The sequence below is a fragment of the Zootoca vivipara genome, chromosome 7 (genome assembly GCF_965207765.1).
Source record: "Zootoca vivipara chromosome 7, rZooViv2.hap1.1, whole genome shotgun sequence".
NCBI lineage: Eukaryota > Metazoa > Chordata > Lepidosauria > Squamata > Lacertidae > Zootoca > Zootoca vivipara.
Genome location: NC_142590.1, coordinates 49133014 through 49154246, shown reverse-complemented (window position 1 = coordinate 49154246; position 21233 = coordinate 49133014). Strand labels below are relative to the sequence as shown.

General features: G+C 47.5%; 1 protein-coding gene across 1 annotated transcript; it reads left to right on the top strand.

Moving 5' to 3' along the window:
* Positions 1–4114: 4114 nt before the first annotated feature.
* SMPD2 (sphingomyelin phosphodiesterase 2) lies at positions 4115–21026 on the top strand. Its single transcript, XM_035121447.3, has 11 exons — positions 4115–4267; positions 9283–9456; positions 10911–11007; positions 11268–11344; positions 12561–12654; positions 12783–12872; positions 14839–14921; positions 15238–15370; positions 16175–16279; positions 19711–19867; positions 20216–21026. Exons 2-11 carry the CDS (start codon positions 9407–9409, stop codon positions 20557–20559), a joined length of 1230 nt encoding a protein of 409 aa, XP_034977338.1. The 5' UTR covers positions 4115–4267; positions 9283–9406; the 3' UTR covers positions 20560–21026.
* The last annotated feature ends 207 nt before the right edge of the window (positions 21027–21233 follow it).

The following is a 21233-nucleotide window of genomic DNA, read 5'->3' as shown; positions in this document are numbered from 1 at the left end:
TATGTTTTGCAAAACGTATGTTTGTGTGGGTATTTGAAATAAATAGAAATGTGTTTGGATAATAATACATACCTATTAGCTTCAAAGTATGCAGTTACAATTGTGACTGGTTGCACTGGGATGATCCTCTGTGGGCTTGACTACTTTCCTCGCCTCACAGGTGTACAGTAGTTTAATCAAGCCATATTTTGCCACTTGTGTGCAACTATAGAGTTTGAGTGAGCCATCCAAATTAGAATTGTAACCTAGTTTGATCCTGGTTTATTAAAGCTTGCTGAAACCATAGATTTTAGGCTGGATATAATAGCAATCCATAGTTTGATTAGAACAGGGAGTAATGCAGAAGCTGTTCTCAAAAGGGGAAGAAGAAAGTGGGGAAGAAGAGAGCACTCAAACATATGGTTTGTTCCTAATCCTCCAAACCATGGTTTGAATGCAGACAGTGTCATGGAATTTCACCGTTGGAATGTCTGAATTTTACTGTTTGCTCCCTTTGACCAAAGTGGTGGTATGAGGGTTTATTCAAGTGTTTATGTTCACCTTGAACAATAAAACAGCCACTCTGACTAGCTAAAGTATGAACTCTGCTGCTTTGAATTAACTCTCAGTGAACAGTACTAATGGTCTTGGTATGGGGGAGTGACAAACAGGTGTCAGCAAAGAGAGAGATTAAGAATATGGATTCTTAGGTTTCAAGCAACCCAACTATGTCTTCTTTCCACTGTTACATACTACACTCAGAAAATCACATATCCAAAAATGGTGCCTTAAATGCAAATCCACATAGATTTTACTCTTTTATAGAGGAGAAACAGTGGAAATAGAACCATCTGAAGAGCCTAGGGCATGCCGATCAGAAGGTTGGCAGTTCAAATCCCCGCAACAGGGTGAGCTCCCGTCGTCCGGTCCCACGTCAAGTGCAAGTAGATAAATAGGTACCGCTCCGGCGGGAAGGTAAACGGTGTTTCCTTGCGCTGTTCTGGTTCGCCACATGACCCGGAAACTGACTGTGGACAAACGCTGGCTCCCTCGGCCTATAGAGCGAGATGAGCACCGCAACCCCAGAGTCGTCTATGACTGGACCTAATGGTCAGGGGTACCTTTACCTTTGCAAATAAAAAATAAAAAAAGACATCTAAGAATGCACAGTGGAAGCTACTCTCATGAGGTGTATACTGTATTCCCAGAAAGAGAATACAGAGCGGCCATAAATTAGGTTGAAGCCGCCATGTGTTGATGTGTGTGGTCATTTGCTTGCTGTGACACTCATGACAGGTTCAGCTTTTCACAATTTTCATGCTTTCTCACATAAACTCATCACATATCAGCGGCAGGTCAGAACCTAGGCTGTTAATTGTTTTCAAGAAATCTGCATCACCCATCTGCATTTTGGTTTTGCATAAATGGGCACAGGAATAAAGAAATAGTTTGTGTCGAAAGCAGCATCCTTTTTCAGTAGACATTGTCTTGAAAGGGCCTTCTCTCTTGTGAGAGCAAGAAGAGAAGTATCTCTTCGAGGAGGATTCCTGCCAGCCATGTATTTTGCGAGTACTTCCAGTGGTACCATTACGGCTGGGTTTGAGGGTCCAAGTCAGGGCCAGGAAAGATAACAGGCAGGTGATGAGAGGTGGGCATACTTGGAGCTCAACAGCAGGAACTTCCCTGGGCAGGTTCATATGTGGAAAGGTGGTGCTCGAGGTAGTGTTTCTGAGCCATGTAAAGCTTTGAAGGTCCAAACCAGCACTTTGAATTGCGGCTAGAAACCACTTGGCAGCTAGTCATTACAGGTGCTTATTTTACTACTAGTGGAATTCAGCCCGTTTAGAAACGGGCGCTAGAACGCTGCTCTCGTGCAGCGCCGGCATGGGACGGAGCTTCGGAGGTCTCCAAAGCCCCGTCTCATGCGGGAGGTGCGCGGCGAGGGGGGGGGGCGGGAGATCTTCTCCGAAACTCCGTCCCATGCCGGCGCTGCGTGCCAAGGCGGCGGGGGGGAGGAGCGCTTCTCACCCCCCCCCCCCCGCCTCGCCGCGGACCTGTCCTTGCTGTCGGCGGCAGAGGGACAGGAACAAAGGAGGAGAAAGCAGCCCTTTCTCCTCCTTCCTTCCTCTCCCTCCGCCGCCGACAGCCCTTTCTGTTGGTGGTGAGGGGAGAGGAACGAACGGAGAGAAAGCAGCCCTTTCTCTCCGTTCGTTCCCCTCCCACCACCGCCGACAGAAAGCACAGATCCCGGGGTTGCCGGCTCTGTCGGGTGGGGGGAGGGAGAAGCAATCCGATCCTCTGCTTCTCCCTTCCCCCACCTGACAGAGCCAAATGCCGGCTCTGTTGGGCAGGGGAAGGGAGAAGCCGAAGACCGATCAGATCTTCTGCTTCTCCCTCCCCCCCACCCGACAGAGCCGGCAACCCCGCAGCGGGGGCTTCTCACCGTTTGCCTTCCCCCCAGGGGGAGGCAAACAGCGAAAAACCCCGACACGCCATACTTCGGCTCCGAAGTGCGGCGCGGCGCGGCGGGTGCTTTTCGCCGTTTGCCTCCCCCTTCACTCCGGGAAGTCAAACAGCGAAAAGCCCCTGCCGCGCCGCACTTCGGCTTGGGGACTGGCTTGGCGGCGGCGGGAAAAAGAGGAGGAATTCCTCCTCTTCTTCCCGCCGCCGCCAAGCCAAAGCCGGCTTCCCTCGGCTGCCGCTTCGGCCGAGGAAGCGCCGTCCCATGCCGGAGGTGCGCGGCAAGGCTGCCGGGGGGAGCGCTTCTTTCCCCCGCCGCCTCGCCGCGCACCTCCAGCATGAGACTGGGCTTCGGAGCGGCGGTTGGCGGAGCGGCGGTTGGCCGTTGTCCCTCCGTCCTATCCCTGTATCCCTGGGGCACATGCGCAGTGACCCAGGGACACACGGGACAACTGGACGCAGGGACAACATGGATATTATTATATAGGATTTTTACTTCAGGTATATACTCCGATGTTTCTACAACAAAATGGTGCTAGTTCCCATGCAAATGCATTTAATTCAAGGCAGCAGAAGCAAACACCATTTACTCCTGTAATCACTATGGGACTATGATTTACGTTTCAAATGTGAAACTGACCATGCTCAGAATTTCTTCTAATCAGGGTGACAAACTCTTTTTTGTTGTTGTTATGCTCTTGCACAGGGGCTCTTGAACTTCCTACCCTCAGGGCCCACTAGTGGGCCTGCTTTCCAACCCTCTCAAGTCACAAAATTATGTAAACTTCTATTAAGGCACAGTTTGGGGTAAAAGTAAAGGGACCCCTGACCGTTAGGTCCAGTCGCGAACGACTCGGGGGTTGTGGCGCTCATCTCGCTTTAGTGACCAAGGGAGCCGGCATACAGCTTCCGGGTCATGTGCATAGCTGTCAAGTTTTCCCTATTCTCGCGAGGAAGCCTATTCAGCATAAGGGAATTTCCCTTCTAAAAAGGGAGAACTTGACAGCTATGATCATGTGGCCAGCATGACTAAGCCGCTTCTGGTGAACCAGAGCAGTGCACGGAAACGCCATTTACCTTCCCGCCAAAGCGGTACCTATTTATCTACTTGCACTTTGATGTGCTTTTGAACTGGTAGGTTGGCAGGAGCTGGGACCGAACAACGGGAGCTCACCCCATCGCAATGCCTGAAAAGACAATGGGCTTTAAAAAACAACAACCCACCAAGTAAGGAATGCCTTTTTTATGTTTAATTTCCAAAAACAGGCTTCTAATGATTGACAAGTGAAGATGCGCCCTCGCTCGCTCACTCTTACAAGCACAGCCATTTTCTGCCGTGCATTCTCATACGTATCTCATTCTATTGCAACCGCTCTCCGCCGAGGCAGCGCAGTTTTTAATACCGTACTTTGCTGCAAGTTCTTCAAAAAGCACAACAGTTGCCGACAGCAGAGAGGTTGCGGACACCGGCCGCCCCAAAGCATTTCGGTACTTGCAGTCCCCCCCCCCTTTTTTTTTAAAGCCCCCTCTTAGCGAGCGAGCAAACGCGTCTCCTTTCCGAACCGACAGCGCCACCTCCTGGAACTTGTAGTTTCGCAGGGCAGGAGGCGCGCCTTGAAGCTGAGGCTGCTGCGCGGAAGGAGGCCTACAAACCCCGGGATGCACTGCGCGCCTTACAGCTAGAGGCGAGGCTGGCCCTTGCGGGAATCCGGCTCCTGCTGCTGCTGCTGCCGGCTAGGCAACGTCTCCGCTCAAATAATGAAGTGAAGGGAAGCAACAAGTGGGAAGTGGGGCTCGGCCGGCCTGCCTAGACAGCGTCTCCCGCCAGGTGAGTAGTGGCTCTCGAAGACTCCCCCAAACCCCCCACCCCCGGTGCGCGCCCCTTTTTCTTCTTTCCGGCCGAGCCTTGCCTTGCCTTGCTCTGCCTTAACCGAAACTGTGCCTGAGCCGGCAACTCTCGCCTCGGAGCGATCAATGATTTAACATAGTGGATCGATAAAGTGCGCTGCTGGAAGACTCCCGCTGCACTCGGAGATCGACTTGGGATCGAAGCCCGGAAGACACGATTAATTATGGCCCCTTCCCGTGGGACGTCTAAGGTTATATAGGGCTTAAGGGAAAAGATCCTAAAGTGACAAGTCGCCTTTCCTTTGGTGAAATCCGGCCAAGAGAAGGGATCGCAATCCGGAGAATTTATCTCAAGCTGCCACATTGTGTTAGTGTGATTTAGGGATTTGTTTTGCTGGGCTTGTTCTCCCCCCCACCCCCACCCCACTTTTAATCTCTTAGTATTTTGCAGCCGCCTTGGGTTCTTCCTTCCTCCGCCCCCCCAAAGGGGAAAACAACGGGGGGTGTACGCATACAAGTAAATATATATACAGTATGTGTTTTTAAGGCAATCTTCTCTTAGCCTGGGATGCTTTGACAGCTAATGCGACTTTATTCATTTGCATTATCCGCAATCGGAACAGAGGTTGGGGACCTGTGGCCTTCTCGGTGCCTTTGCACAGCTCCCATAATCTCTGATATAATCTCACAGATATGTGCATACACTCTAGTTTCTCATATTGTCTCCAATTCTTCTAACGTTGGTCATAGCTACACCTTGTTAGTACAGGGCCATCATGCCTAGTAGTCGTCAGTGGCCTTCTGCTTCATTAATTTTCCTAGGCTCCTTTTGGAAGCCATTCAAATTAGTGGCTGATACTGCATTCTGTAGTTTAACTATGGGCTATGTGTAGTTCTTCATTTTGTTTCACTATTCAGCCCCATTGGATGTGCCTGGGTTACATAGTATTATTAAAAGAGGAATAAAATATTATTTCTCCAGACTCATGAGTAATGTTATAATTTTGCTGTGTCCCTCACCTTCTACTCAAAAGCTCTAAATGTTATAACCTTCCTTCATATGGAAGTTGCTCCACCCCCATGTCATTGTCCTTTTCTGAACCCTTTCCAGCTCTGCAGTATTTTTAATATGCAGCAACCACAACTTGAATGTATAGGCTAAGATAAATTAAAACACTGCTCCCTAAATTCCAAGAATGTAAAAGTTGCTGAATGGATGCCATATCGTTTATTATTTTGAATCAGGAAAAAAGCTTATTAGCAATTAATTTATGTGCCTGTAGATATTGATACTGGTCTGTGCTAGTGTGGACATTTCAGTGCTCCCTCATTCCCCTTTTCTTTGTTCCAGTTTGGGTTTTTTTGTTTCAATTGGTGTTCCTTCCCTTGTTGCCAGCTTCTTATAAGGAAACTGTGTAAGGAATTACATGAATACCACTGGGAGGTAGGCACATGACAGCCTTATTTGTGTGTAAGTCATTGCATGCATGAAGAAGCTGTGGTCTATTGTACGTAGTTCCACAGCACAGCTAGCAAATAGTAGTTGTAGTGCAGTCACATGCTTCCGACTGAGTGGTAGCTGAACAGAGAAATCAATGAACATTTGCAATGATATGCAGTGGTAATCCTGACACCTGCATTATGCAGTTTGGCATTGCTGTGTATTAAAGCATCCTTGCTATAGACTGAAGAAATAAAGGCAGTAAATTTTCACCAAGAAGCACAATGGAAGTGCTATACTGTACTCCAGGCATTCCCAAACTTTGGCCCTCCAGATGTTTTGGACTACAATTCCCATCATCCCTGACCACTGGTCCTGTTAGCTAGGGATCATGGGAGTTGTAGGCCAAAACATCTGGAGGGCCGCAGTTTGGGGATGCCTGCTGTACTCCCAAAGCTCTTGGCGATAAGGCAGGCTCAGTATGATCACAATGAATATATTTTCTGGGAGCTAGGTACTTACACATAAATTGAATTATAGATTGACATGTGTATTTTACAATTTGCTCAAGCCTTACTTAAAGGAAATTCTCAAATTATGGTATTTTAATGTAAGAGTATTTAGCCGTGAAGGGACCCAGGTGGCGCTGTGGTTAAACCACTGAGCCTAGGGCTTACTGATCAGAAGGTTGGCGGTTCGAATCCCTGTGACGGGGTGAGCTCCTGTTGCTCGGTCCCAGCTCCTGCCAACCTAGCAGTTCGAAAGCACGTCAAAATGCAAGTAGATAAATAGGAACCGCTACAGCGGGAAGGTAAACGGCGTTTCCATGTGCTGCTCTGGTTTGCCAGAAGCAGCTTTGTCATGCTGGCCACATGACCGGAAGCTATACGCCGGCTCCCTCGGCCAATAATGCGAGATGAGCGCGCAACCCCAGAGTCGGTCACGACTGGACCTAATGGTCAGGGGTCCCTTTACCTTTATTTAGCCGTGAAGGTATACAGGAGTGAACCTTTTAATCAGATTACATGTTTCTTTCCAAGGGAGTATTGAGACATATAGATGGTCCATCCTAGGATAGGACTGTTTACTAGTCCAGAAACAACTAATCTGTCAAGCAAACTGGCTTGTGCTCATATTTATAATATACATGTACTTTCTGAGAAAATTGGGTTAGGCTGCCTGACTCACTATTGAGCATTGAGAGGCAATGAAATACTTAAACCAAAACTGTTCTTAAACCGAGGCACGATTTCCCTAATGAGGCCTTCTGCCGCCGGTGCACTTCCACCATTCAAATTCCATTCTTAGACCAAGGTAAAGTTCTCAAACCAAGACACGCTTTCCGGTTTTGCAGAGTTCGTAAACCAAATCATTCTTAAAACCGGACTCTTCTTAAACCGAGGTACTACTGTGCTGTTCTTCCCTTTGAAGAAACCAGGAAACAGAATGCAGATCAAAGCTACTAGCCAGAAGCAAGGGCCAGTCAGCGTCACTAACTCGCCACCGTTTTTTGGCGAAAGCATGCGTAAATGAGGATGTGCAGTGCATGTTCAACATGTGGTTGTCATTTCTTGCTGTCTGTATATTGTTGAAAACTCAAAATATTTACCACAGCCATTTTATTTCATCTTGGCAGTGAACACAAGAAAGCTACTTTCCCTTTCTTGCTCATTCCACCTGATGAACAAGTGTAAGACAATGCATTCAAAGAAGATGGGAGGGAATGGTTTGAGGGCAGGGTGGAAGCAGAGTTTGGAGAGCAGACCCCCACTGCTTTGCCATACACTCCCTCCTGGGTTCTTGGGCAAGCCATACTGAGAGTCTGATTCAATCCAATGAGACACAAATCCCTAGCCTCAAGGGCAGTAAAAAACCAGTGCTTATTTTCAGGGGGTACTCCAGGGTACACAATACCTCTCTCTGGGTTAAAAAGTGTGGCACTTACTGTATGAACTTCACGGTGAGTACTGGCAACTATTTTTCTAGAATAAAAAGCACTGGTAAAAACCTTATAAATGATTGTGAGGAATTGTGATATTGAGGGATATAAGTAAATACTATAGGTTTGGTCATGGGTGTCCAATTCTCCAGCATGGTTGAAAACAGATCCTTCAAGAAAATTCAAGAACTGAGACTTGGATTGGGTGTGATTGACCTGTGAGCACACGGCTTCTTGTCCTTGGAACTTTGCACGGAGGGATTGCCAGTAGGAAAGAGCTTTAGAATCTACTGAGTAAACACATGATATTTTTAAAAAGTGGGTAGGCCTGTGGAATCACTCATAATGCTTTTTTTATTTTTTTTTAAGGACTAGCCCTGTGGTGTGTTAGGTTAGTCATCAGTGTGGCATGCAGTGGTACCTGCATAGCTTCTGAAGTCACACGCCCCCCTCCCTTGGTGAGGGTGGTTACCTTTTTCTCCCTCGAAAAGTACACAGAGCTAAAAGAGGAAATTGGAAGAGTGCCACCCTTTCCCAATTCTTTCAGTTCTATGTGCTTTTCAAGATTCAGATTAATTCTGCCGGTTCCAACTTTCACCCAGATTCCTTGGAAAAGCTAAGTTTGTATGCATGTGCTTTCTGTCTGTTTATGCTTATCACTCACTGACAAGGGACTGGCACGTTTTGGTGGCAGTGACAGCACTGAAGCAAAAGACTCCTGCTTTCAGGGTTGAAAAATGCAAAAGATGGTCCTTGCTTGACCTGAGAGTGTCCCTTTAATGCTTGTAAAGGTAAAGGGACCCCTGACCATTAGGTCCAGTCGTGACCGACTCTGGGGTTGCACGCTCATCTCGCATTATTGGCCAAGGGAGCTTCTAGGTCATGTGGCCAGCATGACAAAGCAGCTTATGACAAACCAGAGCAGCACATGGAAACGCCGTTTACCTTCCCGCTGTAGCGGTTCCTATTTATCTACTTGCATTTTGATGTGCTTTCGAACTGCTACCGTGTTTCTCATATTATAAGACACGTCTTATATTTATTTTTTCCTCAAAAAAACACACTATGGCTTATTTTCAAGGGATGTCTTATTTTTTTCCTCCTCCTCCTGCCGTGGCCGGCATTGCTGCTGCGCTTATCACTATGTCTTATTTTCGGGGTATGGCTTATATTCCTTGAATGCTTAAAAATCCTGCTATGGCTTATTTTATGCGTATGCCTTAAAATATGAGAAACAGGGTAGGTTGGCAGGAGCTGGGACCAAGCAACGGGAGCTCACCCCGACACAGGGATTTGAACTGCCGACCTTCTGATCAGCAAGCCCTAGGCTCAGTGGTTTAGCCCACAGCGCCACCTGGGTCCCCAGTTTAATGCTTTGGACTCTGCTAATCTTTTGGTCTTATCTTATCTTTGCACCTCTCCCTCCTATCAAGGACTTTCAGATGATGTTGCCCAAAGGGCTTTAGCAGAGAGAGGCATTATAGGCCTTGTCCACAAAAGCATGTGCTGCTTGTTGAATCAGCGCCACCAAGGCTTCATCCGTCCTTGTTTTCTAGCTGCCAGCGCATTTGTCTTAGTTGCAATATTACAGTCACACTTCCTGTTCTTCTGGCAGAGGAGCAAAGCCAACGTCTGACACCTTGCTTGCCGGAGAGCTGGAGGCAGAACCTGTCAGCATTGTGAGAGCAGCAGCAGAGCCCCATTTGAACCCACCTCTGCATTTTCTTGTCCCCACTGTGATGGATAAGGGCCCTCAGTTGCAACTGCGTGTCTTTGACCTCAATTGCTGGTGAGTTTTCCCATTGCTCTATTTTTTGTTGCAGGTAGGTAACCCTGTTGGTCTGACGTAGTTGAAACTAAAAATAAAAAATTCCTTCCAGCAGCACCTTAGAGACCAACTAAGTTTGTCATAGGTATGAGCTTTCGTGTGCATGCACACTTCTTCAGAACATTTTTTTGTGTTTGTTTAAGGCAGGTGAGGGTTGGCTCTGATCTGCATGACTACTGGCGAAGGTTCATTCATGTTTTCTGATCAAGGAGTCGCTGAGTCTTCTGAGTTACGATCCTCAGAAAACATAGGCAAACACATTCTTCACCTGTTTGTTTCCCTGTTTGCAGAGAGGAAATGATGAAGCTCTTGTGTCTTGGGCTTTTTTATGTAAATAAAACAGGGTATTGTAAATCTCTCTGTGTGTCTGCTCTTTTCCAAGCCAATGATGAAGTGATTTGGCTGAATATGCATCTGTGCTTAAATGGAGAGAGAGGGGAATCTTTTTCATGCTGAGGGTCGCATTCCCCCCCCCCAACAGTCAAATTTTGGGGGTGGGGCAGATACTCAAGTGGGCAGGCCAGAAAAATAAACAGATGGAACAATGCATGTGACCCTCAATTTTGTACAGTGTCCTACATTCTAGCCACACAAAAGTCAGACGTTTTACACCACCATGCACATGCTCGTTCTCTTTCTCTCTCTCTCTCTCTCTCTCTCTCTCTCTCTCTCTCTCTCTCTCTCTCTTTCTCTTTTCTCCATTCAGGCAAAAAAGAAACGTGATCACTTTTCTGTGACACATTTCAGCCAGTCAAAAACAGGCATATGTCCTTCTAATTCCAGCACAGGCTCATGTATAAATATAATTAGGTGGTAGAATTATCAGGTGATGGAGTCTATTGTGCCCTGTTTCAGGATTGAGGAGGGAGGCCATCTGTTTTATTTCTCTCCCATGTAAAACAAGTAAAACAAACAAAGCAGCTGCTAGCAAGTCATGGAGAAAAACTTTCAGCTAATTCCTTTTTTCACTTGTGAATGTATAGTCCCTTGTATTGCCCCAGGAATCTTCCACCCCATTATGACCTCATTTGGGGGGCATGAAACAGCCAGGCCTGACTCTGTCTTATGTCTGACCAGTTTTTCTTATAGTGCTGCTTGTACATAAATGCATTCAATGTTTCTTTGCATTTAATGTGCATATCTTTTCCTTAATGGGCAGCAACAGCTGCTGTGGGAGGGCTGCTTGCCACGATGATGAGAGGGGTTTTAACCATTTCCTTCCCTACTGTACTCTTGATTAAAATTGCTCCTCCAGATGTGCTTTTTGCATTGGGAGGAGTGCTTCCATTGGCTCTTTGTATGATACTGCCTTCTTTACCAGGTGTAAGTAATGAAGGGTTAAGCTTGAAATGAGCAGTGAGCCTAGTTGGAACCTGATGTTTCACTCAGTTTCCTTCCCTTCCTATCCCTTCCAGGGCCATTCGCTACCTGAGCAAACTACGGCAGCAGCGCATTGAATTGATCGGCAATGTCCTCAACCAGGAGGGATATGACTTGGCGCTCTTGCAGGAGGTGAGTACTTAAATCTGTTATAGTGCATCTAGTATTGGCATATTGGATGGTTGTGGGCAGAGCATGGCAAGATCTTGAAGCTCTATACATTGTTGCAGTGTTAGATAAACATGATTAATCGGGGAGGAGGGATACTAGGGGAGGGGAAGGATTAGCCCCCCCCCTCCCCACGCCTAGCTTCAACTTAGCCCACTGATTCAATTCCCACTTCTGTTCTTTGGTTTGCAGTCACTGTGACTACAACCTCTCTGCTTTTCCAGGTGTGGAGCGAGAAAGATTATTGGGAGCTGAAAAAGAAGCTGTTTGCCCGCTACCCTTCTTCCCACTATTTTAAAAGGTAAAAAGTAGCTTGAATAGTCCTTGTCAATGGCTCAGCTCATTTATTATAGGCTTGACTTTACATAGATGTGCAATTTATATGATTTTTAGAGAGGACCCTCTCAGACATTGGTAGGAAATCATTTCCACTCTTTAGTTTCTTGAGAGCTCAGACAGGTTAGCATAAAAGGCCTTGGAATAAGTTGGGTCTTTTGCTGATCAGAATAATATTTTCTTGGAAACAGGTGCCTTGTTGCTTGTGCAGAAGCCTCACCCCTTGTGACATATAATTGCTCTTTAATTGCCCTTGTTCCCTTAGCAATCCTTGCCTTCCAGATGTGGCATGTTGACTGAATAGCCCACAGGTCTATTTTTAAGGCTGTGTCCTTTCTATGCACTTTCACCAGGAACCTTTACGCTCCGTTGTTCTGAGAATGAGGTCAATGAGCTTGCAGGTAGAACTGCTTACTGAAGGAGTGGGTAGATGCAGCGGGGTGCTGAGACTTGCTTGTGTCACATGGAGAGAAGGCAGCTGAGTTTCTGCTCCCCGTCCTCGGCTAACTAGATTACCAGCTGTGTTGCATTAGACGAGAGGAGGAATGGTCAAGATACAGCTGGAATCCCTTAGTTCCTGACGCAGTGCACATTTTTGCATGTGAATCACATAAGAGATCCTGCTGGTTTGTGAAACAGAGCCCATGGCTGCGCACTGGATCGCTACATGGGCAGCATGGTGCATGGGTTGGGTGCATGTTGGCATATACCTGGTGTGAAACCAACCTGCAGACCAACCTGTGAAAACAACCTTCATCTGTAGGGGACACAGCTTGGAACACAGGGGAAACTCAATAAAATTTTGTGACATTCGTTAATCTGACTTTTAAAGACCTTGTACAGGCCACTTGATTATAGATGCGTCCCAAACCTTATGGTTCACTTCTTTGGCAGACACGGCATTAAACTCTTCTTAAACGTACATTTTGGTGAGCACCTGTGGCTTGACCTTGCGTGCTGTTACAGAAGCGAATAATGGTACGGCAGCATCCCTTTTCAGTCTTGACTCCGTCACGGTGTCAGAAGACTTCACTTCGTCCCTAGAACCAGGAATAATTCCGAGGAGTCCCGAATGCCAGCCCTTTTCTGTAAAGTCTCGCCCCCTTGAAACTCCAGCTATTGGTTTCAAATGGAGGATGGGAGCCTCTAGCTGACGCCTGTGGTGCCTGTGTCTTTCACAGTGGAGTGATTGGCAGTGGGCTCTGCATCTTCTCCAGATACCAAATCCTGGACACCTTCCTGTACCAATACTCTGTGAATGGCTACCCCTACATGGTGAGTGGGCAATGCCTTGCTTGGGGGTGGGGAACGTGCCAAGGAGCACCTTTCTTCGAAGGCTCTTTTCACTGTGACCAGCGTTGCCTGTGTTTCTTCTACTGCCTTCCACTTTCTTCTCTGTACAGTTCCAGCATGGAGACTGGTTTGGTGGCAAATCGGTGGGGCTTGTGATCCTGAAGATACAGGAGATTGTTTTCAACATCTATGTGACTCATGTGAGCAGTTTTCTTTATTTTGGTGTAGTTTTTTATTTGTTTGTTACAAACTTATTCAGCTCCTGGAGCAAGATTACAGAGATAATCAGTGTGTGTGTGTGTGTCTGTGTCTCTAGATGTGAGTAAGATTTACATGAGGAACACAGGATAGCACTTCCGATTTGCTTAGATTGCTGAATGAATCCTGTGATTATAGTTATACCTTGGTTTTCGAACAGCTTAGTTCTCGAAGGTTTTGGCTCCCAAATACTGCAAAACCGGAAGTGACTGTTCCGGTTTGCGCACTATTTTTGGAAGCTGAACATCCGACAGGGCTTCCGTGGCTTCCAAGTAGCTGCAGGAGCTTCCTGCAGCCAATCAGAAGCCGTGCTTTGGTTGTTGAATGTTTTGGAAGTCAAATGGACTTCCGGAATGGATTCCATTCGACTTCCAAGGTGTGACTGTACTGGCTTGGACTTCACAAGTGATACTGGTTGTTTTTACAGCCTATTTGCCAGCAGGGGGTGTCCATGAACAGCCAAGGTTTTTTATTTTCTTGGGTGGCACCTTCTTAAAAAACAACAACACACACAACCTTTTAAAAAAGGATAGATGAATAGAATCTACCTGTTAAAGGATTAAGTGGTTAAAGGATTATGTATCAATTCTGCCATTTGTATTGATGTAAACCTCTAGAACGTATTTTGTATAGCTAAGCATTTAGCTTTATCCTCAGCATATTGTATTTTATTTTATTGCTATTGGCTAGTAGCTAATGCAAATAAAGTTTCTATGTAATGCCAGGAAAGCGGTGAGTGCAGTCCCAAAGATCAATAAACTAACTTCTGCTTGTGGGACTATCTCTAAATTATCTTAGCATTGAGGAGGAATAGAAAGCCGGCACAATGAAATGGGTGAGAGAAACTCCTACAGGAGGCAGCCTTAATGAGCAGTATGATTTAACAAGCCTGGTACTAACACAGGAATGTCAGTGTTGCCCAGTCTGCTGAAGCCCGAAAGCTACATGTGGAAATATTTTTGAGGTCTACTTAAACTTGGCCATGCTGGGAGTTGTAGTATAACGACATTTCAAGATCATTCCTTTGGTGAAGCCTGGGTTACACAATCGGAGGATATTATTCTGGGGCACCTTTTGGGAGATAACAAACCCTGCCAACAGAAACAAGGGACTTCACGGTAGTTCGTCCATTCACAGAACCAGCATTTTGGACACAACTGTGGTTGGCATTAATGTGAATAAGCTTTGGAATCGCGAGCTCCCGTCTTCTTCTCTGGCATAGTCACAAAGAGGAAATAGAAGCTTTCACTTCTATTTTCAGCTAACTGTGGCTCCTTGTTATTCAGTTACTTGGGCAAACACTGGTAAGTCTGAAATGTAGCAGGGCTGGAGAACCTGCAGCCCTCCTGATGCTGGTGAACTCCACCAGCCCTAGCCAGAATAGACAATAGTCGGGGGCGGTGAGAGCTGTAGCCCACCAACATTCGGTGGGAGTCACAGGTTCCCCATCCCTGGTCCAAGGACTCAGTTCAACTTCAATCTGTAGTCTAGTTTCTCTAAATCAATGTGAAGATTAACCACAGTTCCAATGTTTGGGCTTAACAAACATTAGCATGGTTAGTTGAAAGTGGAAGCAAGAACTTGTGATCTTGCTGGAGCAGAAGAAGAGTGCGCACACAAGCCCAAGATTTATACCAGTAATGTGAAACAGTAGCTTAGCGTTATATCTGTACCAGATGGTACTCTTTGCTGACAAGTCTTGGATCATCTGTGTGTGTCTCTGAAACTGTGAAATCCCACTGTCTGTTAAAGAATTCTTATCTTGTTGCTTTTGATCTCTGCCACAGGCTCCCCGATCAGTTTTAAAGTGGGGCAGCAAGGCGAGTGCATAGGCTGTTGCTTTACGATTTCACGTATATTACTATACAAGTGTGAATTTCATGTGTGTCTTGTTTTCTTCCTCCCAAGCTCCATGCGGAGTACTGTCGGGAGAAGGATGCTTACCTGCCCCACCGAGTAGTTCAGGCCTGGGAACTTGCCCAGTTTATACAGTAAGTCATGGGGAGGCTCCAAAAATCTTTATCATGAGGTTTGTGTGTGCACGCTTTGTCCCTCTCTCTGTTAGCTGGTTTCCCTCCTTGGCAGTAGTTCAGAGCTCTGGCTTGGAACACACACAGTCCATCTAATGCTAACTCTCCAGCGACACAATGAATGGGTGGATAGAGGGAGAGGATGCAGCCATGGTTTTGAGTGTGTGGTAGAATTCGTGTCTAACACAGCTTAGATCTCTCATGACAAAAAAACATCCTAGTATCATTGAGGGCTGCTTGTTTCCTCTCAGTCTGTGGCATCTTCTCATCTTTCCAGGCATACTTCAAAAGGAGCCGATGTAGTGCTGCTTGGTGCGGATCTGAACATGCACCCAGAAGACGTGGGCATCAGGCTGTTGCGAGGTTGGGTAGGCCTTCAGGACTCCTTCATTGCCGCAGAGAAGGTTGAGGTGAGTCTCTGGGTACCACCCTATGAAATGGTCCAGAAAGGAGAGGTGTTTCTCCCTCCTTTGGTCACTCAGTAAAAGGAAAATAAAGTTGCCCTTGGGGACTGGAAACTATAACCTTACCTTTGTTCAGGTAATAATGTCAAGAGATAGGTTACACCAGGCATCCCCAAACTTCGGCCCTCCAGATGTTTTGGACTACAATTCCCATCATCCCTGACCACTGGTCCTCTTAGCTAGGGATCATGGAAGTTGTAGGCCAAAATATCTGGAGGGCCGCAGTTTGGGGATGCCTGGGTTACACCAACCAGATTAAAGGTGCCTCTTCCATCCACACGGCTCTCTCTTTCTCTTGCCTTCCTGAAAGCTCCGAGCTCTGCAGGCTGCACTGTCAGCCAGATTCAGTTGGCAGCTTCTTCCACAACACAGCTTGCTGCAGATGCTCTAGTATCTTTTATTAGAAGGGTGGGAAACTCCAGGCCCAGTGATCAGAAGTGACCCTCCAAGCCATACCCCTCACTGCCTGTGCTGCCATACTTAAGTGTGTGGCTGGAATGTGTCCTTCAGCTCTGATAATGCACATTGCTTGTCTGGGTAGAGATGATGTGAGAGAGTGTGTAGAAATAAGCCTACAGTACGCAAATGTGCATTAGGTATTCCATCTGCTTTTGTCCCTGGCCCCGCCCACTACTGGCATATGGCCCTTGAAGTGTTGGCCAGGAGGGATTGCAGCCCTCAGGCTGAAAATGTTCCCCCACCTATGGGTTTCTTTAGAACTGAGAATTCAGACTCTGGTCTTGCTCCTAGGGTAGTGAGGATGGCTCTACACTCTTGCCCACCAACTGCTTCACAAGCAAGAAAGAACTGCGGTGCTATCCCCATGGGATTCGTATTGACTACATTTTGTATAAGGTATGTGCAAGTTCAAGGCATAGAAAGCAGACTGCGACAGTACAGAGTTCAGAAAGCAGTTAAGCAATAAAGGCTGTCAAATATGGTTTGGCACTAGCCTCCGACCTCGACAGGTCTGTCTCCTGTCAGTATCCTCAGTCTGGACTGGGCAAGTGAACTGGTTTTCTGTTGCTGTTGGAGACTTCTTTGTCCAATAGTCTCCAAAACTATGTGCTCAGAGACTGGTATGGCCTCAGGCAACCTCTTGGCACCAGGTTGAACTCACTTGCTTGATTTCCTGCTGTTGTTGTCTTTGGGCATTTTCCCTGTAACAGTTGGGACTGGCTTTTCAAGATATAAGCTTAAAGCTTTAGAACCAAAATGAGCAAAGCACTAAGCACACTTCTGCAAGGACTTGCTGCATTTGGGGAGTTAGATTAGCTTGCACTTCCTGAACTCTGTAAACATGTGGGCAATACTTGGACCACAGCTGTTGCTCCTTCCTACTCTAACACAGGGGCATGGAAAGTTGCCCGAGATACCCAGCCTTTCCTGTAAGAGGGAAACTACAGTGGTAACTAATTCCTCTGTTTGAGGTGGACATTTGTGAGAACCATGGCCCTATGTTGATTTTGGGGAGAATTCAGAAGAGGGTAGCAAAGATGGTTAAAGGTCACAGCATTGAGAAAAGGTGAAAAGAACTGAGCACGTCCATTACCCATGAGAAAATCAGATTGACGCTGAGCCTGAAAATAATCTTCAGTCTGTATCAAAATCTTACCCCAAAGCTGATGGCAACTGCACTTCTACGCAACCCTTTCCCTCTGCAGGGAGGTGGGACCGATTCGGATGGTCCGCCCCCGCTACTTAATGGATTCAATTGGCTTCCAGAGAGTGGTAGGGGATGTTTTATCCCATGTCGATGGCCTTTCATCTGATTCCCTGGTGGCCCACTGGAATGTGGAGTTAACCAGGGCTATTGGCTGTCTGGCTCCGAAGCGCCCTCTCCAATTGCATGGAGCCCGGACAGCCCCGTGGTTTCCCCCGGAGCTGAGGACGATGAAACAGTCGCTGAGACGGCTAGAGCGCCGGTGGCGGAAAACTTATTCTGAATCAGACCGGACACGGGCTAGAGCTCAACTTCGAGCCTACCAAATGGCAATGGCGATGACAAAAATGACCTTCTTCACCGTTTCTATCGCATCTGCAGAAAACAGCAGCAGGAGACTGTCCCAGGTGGTTCGCAATCTATCCAAACCCCCTTCATCATCGGGGCCTGGTAGGGGCCCCAATATCTCCTGCAATGCTTTTTGCAGATAAAGTCGCTCAGATTCGGAGGGAGGTAGACTCCACCGTGGGAGCAGGGCTGGGGCGGGAGAGTGCTTGAGCCCTGTCTAGTCATGTTTCATGGGATCAATTTCAATCTGTTACCTCCGAGGATGTGGACAGGCTGCTTGGACGAGTGAAACCGACCACCTGTCTCCTTGACCCTTGCCCATCCTGACTAATAAAAGCGAGCCGGGAAGGGCTGGGCGATGGGCTCCTCGGGGTGGTAAATGCTTCCCTCTATCAGGGAGTCTTCCCAGACCCGCTGAAAGAGGCGGTTATTAAACCGCTTCTTAAAAAAACATCTTTAGACCCGGCAAATATGGCCAACTATCGCCCAGTCTCAAATCTACCATTCTTGAGCAAGGTGATTGAGCGAGTGGTTGCTGAGCAACTCCAGGCACGCCTGGAAGAAGCGGACCATTTGGATCCCTTCCAATCGGGATTCAGGCCTCATCATGGGACTGAAATTGCCTTGGTCGCGCTGGTTGATGTTCTCCGGCAGGCTAGGGACAAAGGTGAGAGCTGTTTCCTAGTTCTGCTGGATCTCTCAGCAGCCTTTGATAGAATCAACCATAACATCCTTCTGGATCGTCTAGAGGGGTTGGGAGCTGGGGGGACTGTCATACAGTGGTTCCGCTCCTTCCTCCTGGGCCGTGTTCAGAAAGTGGTGGTGGGGGATGAGTGTTCAGACCCCTGGGCTCTCACTTGTGGGGTGCCTCAGGGTTCCGTCCTCTCCCCCATGCTTTTTAACATCTATATGAAGCTGCTGGGAGAGATCATCAGGGGGTTTGGGCTGGGTGTTCATCAGTATGCGGATGACACCCAACTCTATCTTTTAAATCAGAACCAGTGAAGGCGGTGAAGGTCCTGTGTGAGTGCCTGGAGGCGGTTGGAGGATGGGTGGTGGCTAACAGATTGAGGTTGAATCCTGAAAAGACAGAAGTACTGTTTTGGGGGGACGGGGCGGGCCGGTGGGGGGGACTCCCTGGTCCTCAATGGGGTAACTGTGCCCCTGAAGGACGCGGTGCACAGCCTAGGAGTCATTTTGGACTCGCAGCTGTCCATGGAGGCACAGGTTAATTCTGTGTCCAGGGTGGCTGTCTACCAGCTCCATCTGGCACGCAGGCTGAGACCCTTCCTGCCCACAGACTGTCTCACCGGAGTGGTTCATGCTCTAGTTATTTCCCGCTTGGACTACTGCAATGTGCTCTACGTGGGGCTACCTTTGAAGGTGACCCGGAAACTGCAATTAATCCAGAATGTGGCAGCTAGACTGGTGACTGGGAGCGGCTGCCGAGACCACATAACACCGGTCCTAAGAGACCTACATTGGCTCCCAGTACGTTTCCGAGCACAATTCAAAGTGTTGGTGCTGACCTTTAAAGCCCTAAATGGCCTCGGTCCTATATACCTGAAGGAGCGTCTCCACCCCCATTGTTCAGCCCGGACACTGAGATCCAGCACCGAGGGCCTTCTGGCGGTTCCCTCACTGCGAGAAGCAAAGCTACAGGGAACCAGGCAGAGGGCCTTCTCGGTAGTGGCGCCCGCCCTGTGGAACACCCTTCTATTGGAGGTCAAGGAGATAAACAACTACCTGACATTTATAAAACACCTAAAGGCAGCCCTGTTTAGGGAAGTTTTTAATCTGTGATATTTTAATGTATTTTGGTATTTGTTGGAAGCCGCCCAGAGTGGCAGGGGAAACTCAGCCAGATGAGTGGGGTATAAATAAATAAATAATAATAATAACAACAACAATGCGCCTGTTGCCAACACTGTAGATGTAGGACAATAGATTTTAAATGGCAAAAGTTTAGATTTAAGATGAATTTGCTGAAAGAACAAGCCATGGGAGCAAGTTGCCCGAGGACATTGCTGAATAGCTTTCCTTGGAGTTACATGGTCAAATAAGCATATGATAGAACAGACATAGGAATTCTTTAGCTGATCCTTGAGGACTCTTCCAAATTATTTCTGCCATTCAAAGAGGACTCTAATAAGAAGATAGTTTCCCACCCTCTTCACCTGTAGTCCACAGCCTAGAATTTCTGGGAAACTTACTTATTTAAAACCCATGTGCCTAATAAGCACCTTGCTCTCCTGCTTAACGTCCCTTCTTTTAGGGTTTGTCTCACTATGAAGTAAAATGCAACCGCCATGAGACAACCACTGGAACAGCTCCCAACAAGGACATTCCTTATTCTGACCATGAAGCTGTCATAGCCACACTATCTGTGTACAAGAGAGGGTTGGGGAAAGACCTAAACCATCCTAGAGTTGGTGAGTACCCCAGTTTCATTTCTTTGACACAGGAGGGAGCAAGCACGCATGCCTTTGGGTAGTGGGGAGGGGTGGCAAAGCCTGCCTGGTCCATCCCCAGTGGTGCTCCTTCAAGGCCTATTCCCGCCCATTAACCTCCCTGGAGAGAAGAGTGTGGCCATTGTGCTAGGGCCCCTGGCTTCTCTGCAGGGATGCACTACCATAGTCAAGAAGCCAGTATCTCTGCATAAAGTAGCAGTCTTGGCCTGCCTCTCCAGACCACCGACTGGGCATGGACACAAATAGGTTAGGACTTTTATTGCTTCAGCGCGCATTGTGGTTGAGTTCTGTTGCCGTCTGTCTTCCTAGAACCGGTGCTGGTGGACGTCTTGAACGAAGCCCGTATGGAGGTACGGGTAGGGCTGCACTCGGCCGAGCGGCAGCAGTACTCCTGTGGCCGCATGGCTATCCTGGCCATGCTGCTGCTGCTCATGCAGGCGACCATGGGCCTGAGCTCCATGTTTGGAGAAGCCCTCGTGCAGCCCTTCCCCAAGTTCTCCTTCTCGCTGCTCAGCCTGCTGGGGGTGTTGGTGCTGCTCATCTCGGCTGCGCTCTACCTCTTCCACACCATCGAGGTGAAGGTGCTGCAGGGGACAGAGGAGCAGATGCGGGTGGGGCTGCAGACACTCCAGGACAAGCTGAGCTCTGGGTGAGGCCTATCGCTTGCCGGAACGCCAACAGGGACCAAGAGACTGTGCTGAAAGCTTTTCCAGGAGCCGTAAGTTCCTCCCTGCCGCCAGGTTCTAAGAGTTAGTCGTTTGTAAGCACGTGGCAGAAATTGCCGTAGAAGTTTTGTTTGTTTTTTTAGCTTAATTCTAGGGCAATAAAACTTTCTACGAATAGTTCTGACCTTCTGCTTGAAGGGATTCTAGCACAAGTATGATTCGTGCCGAAGGGAATTTTGAAAGTAAAGCAGTTCAAGTGCATGTGGTTCAGCTGTGGCTGTTTAGAAACCAGCATTTATCAAACCAAACCACGCTGTTCCAACCAAGTCGGGCGGCTGAATTAGTACTGTAAAAGCCTGGTGTAGAGCAGACGAGTTAAAATGTGTATAGCGTTTCTAGTTTATACAAAGTTCCTTTTTGAATTGAAAACAGAATAAATCAGTCTTCAAATACAACAGAGCAGAAAGTAGCATTTGCTGGTTTTTCTTGAAACCCTTTTTATTAATTGCTTGCTTAGCACTTGAATGTACCAAAATCCTTTCACTGACATCATACTTCCTGCAGCTCTTATGAAGTAGATCAATGTTGTTTGCATTTCTTTGGAGTTTAGCCGGGGGGGGGGGGGGAGTGATGGTAAAGGGCTTGCCGCAGTCCTTCATTGT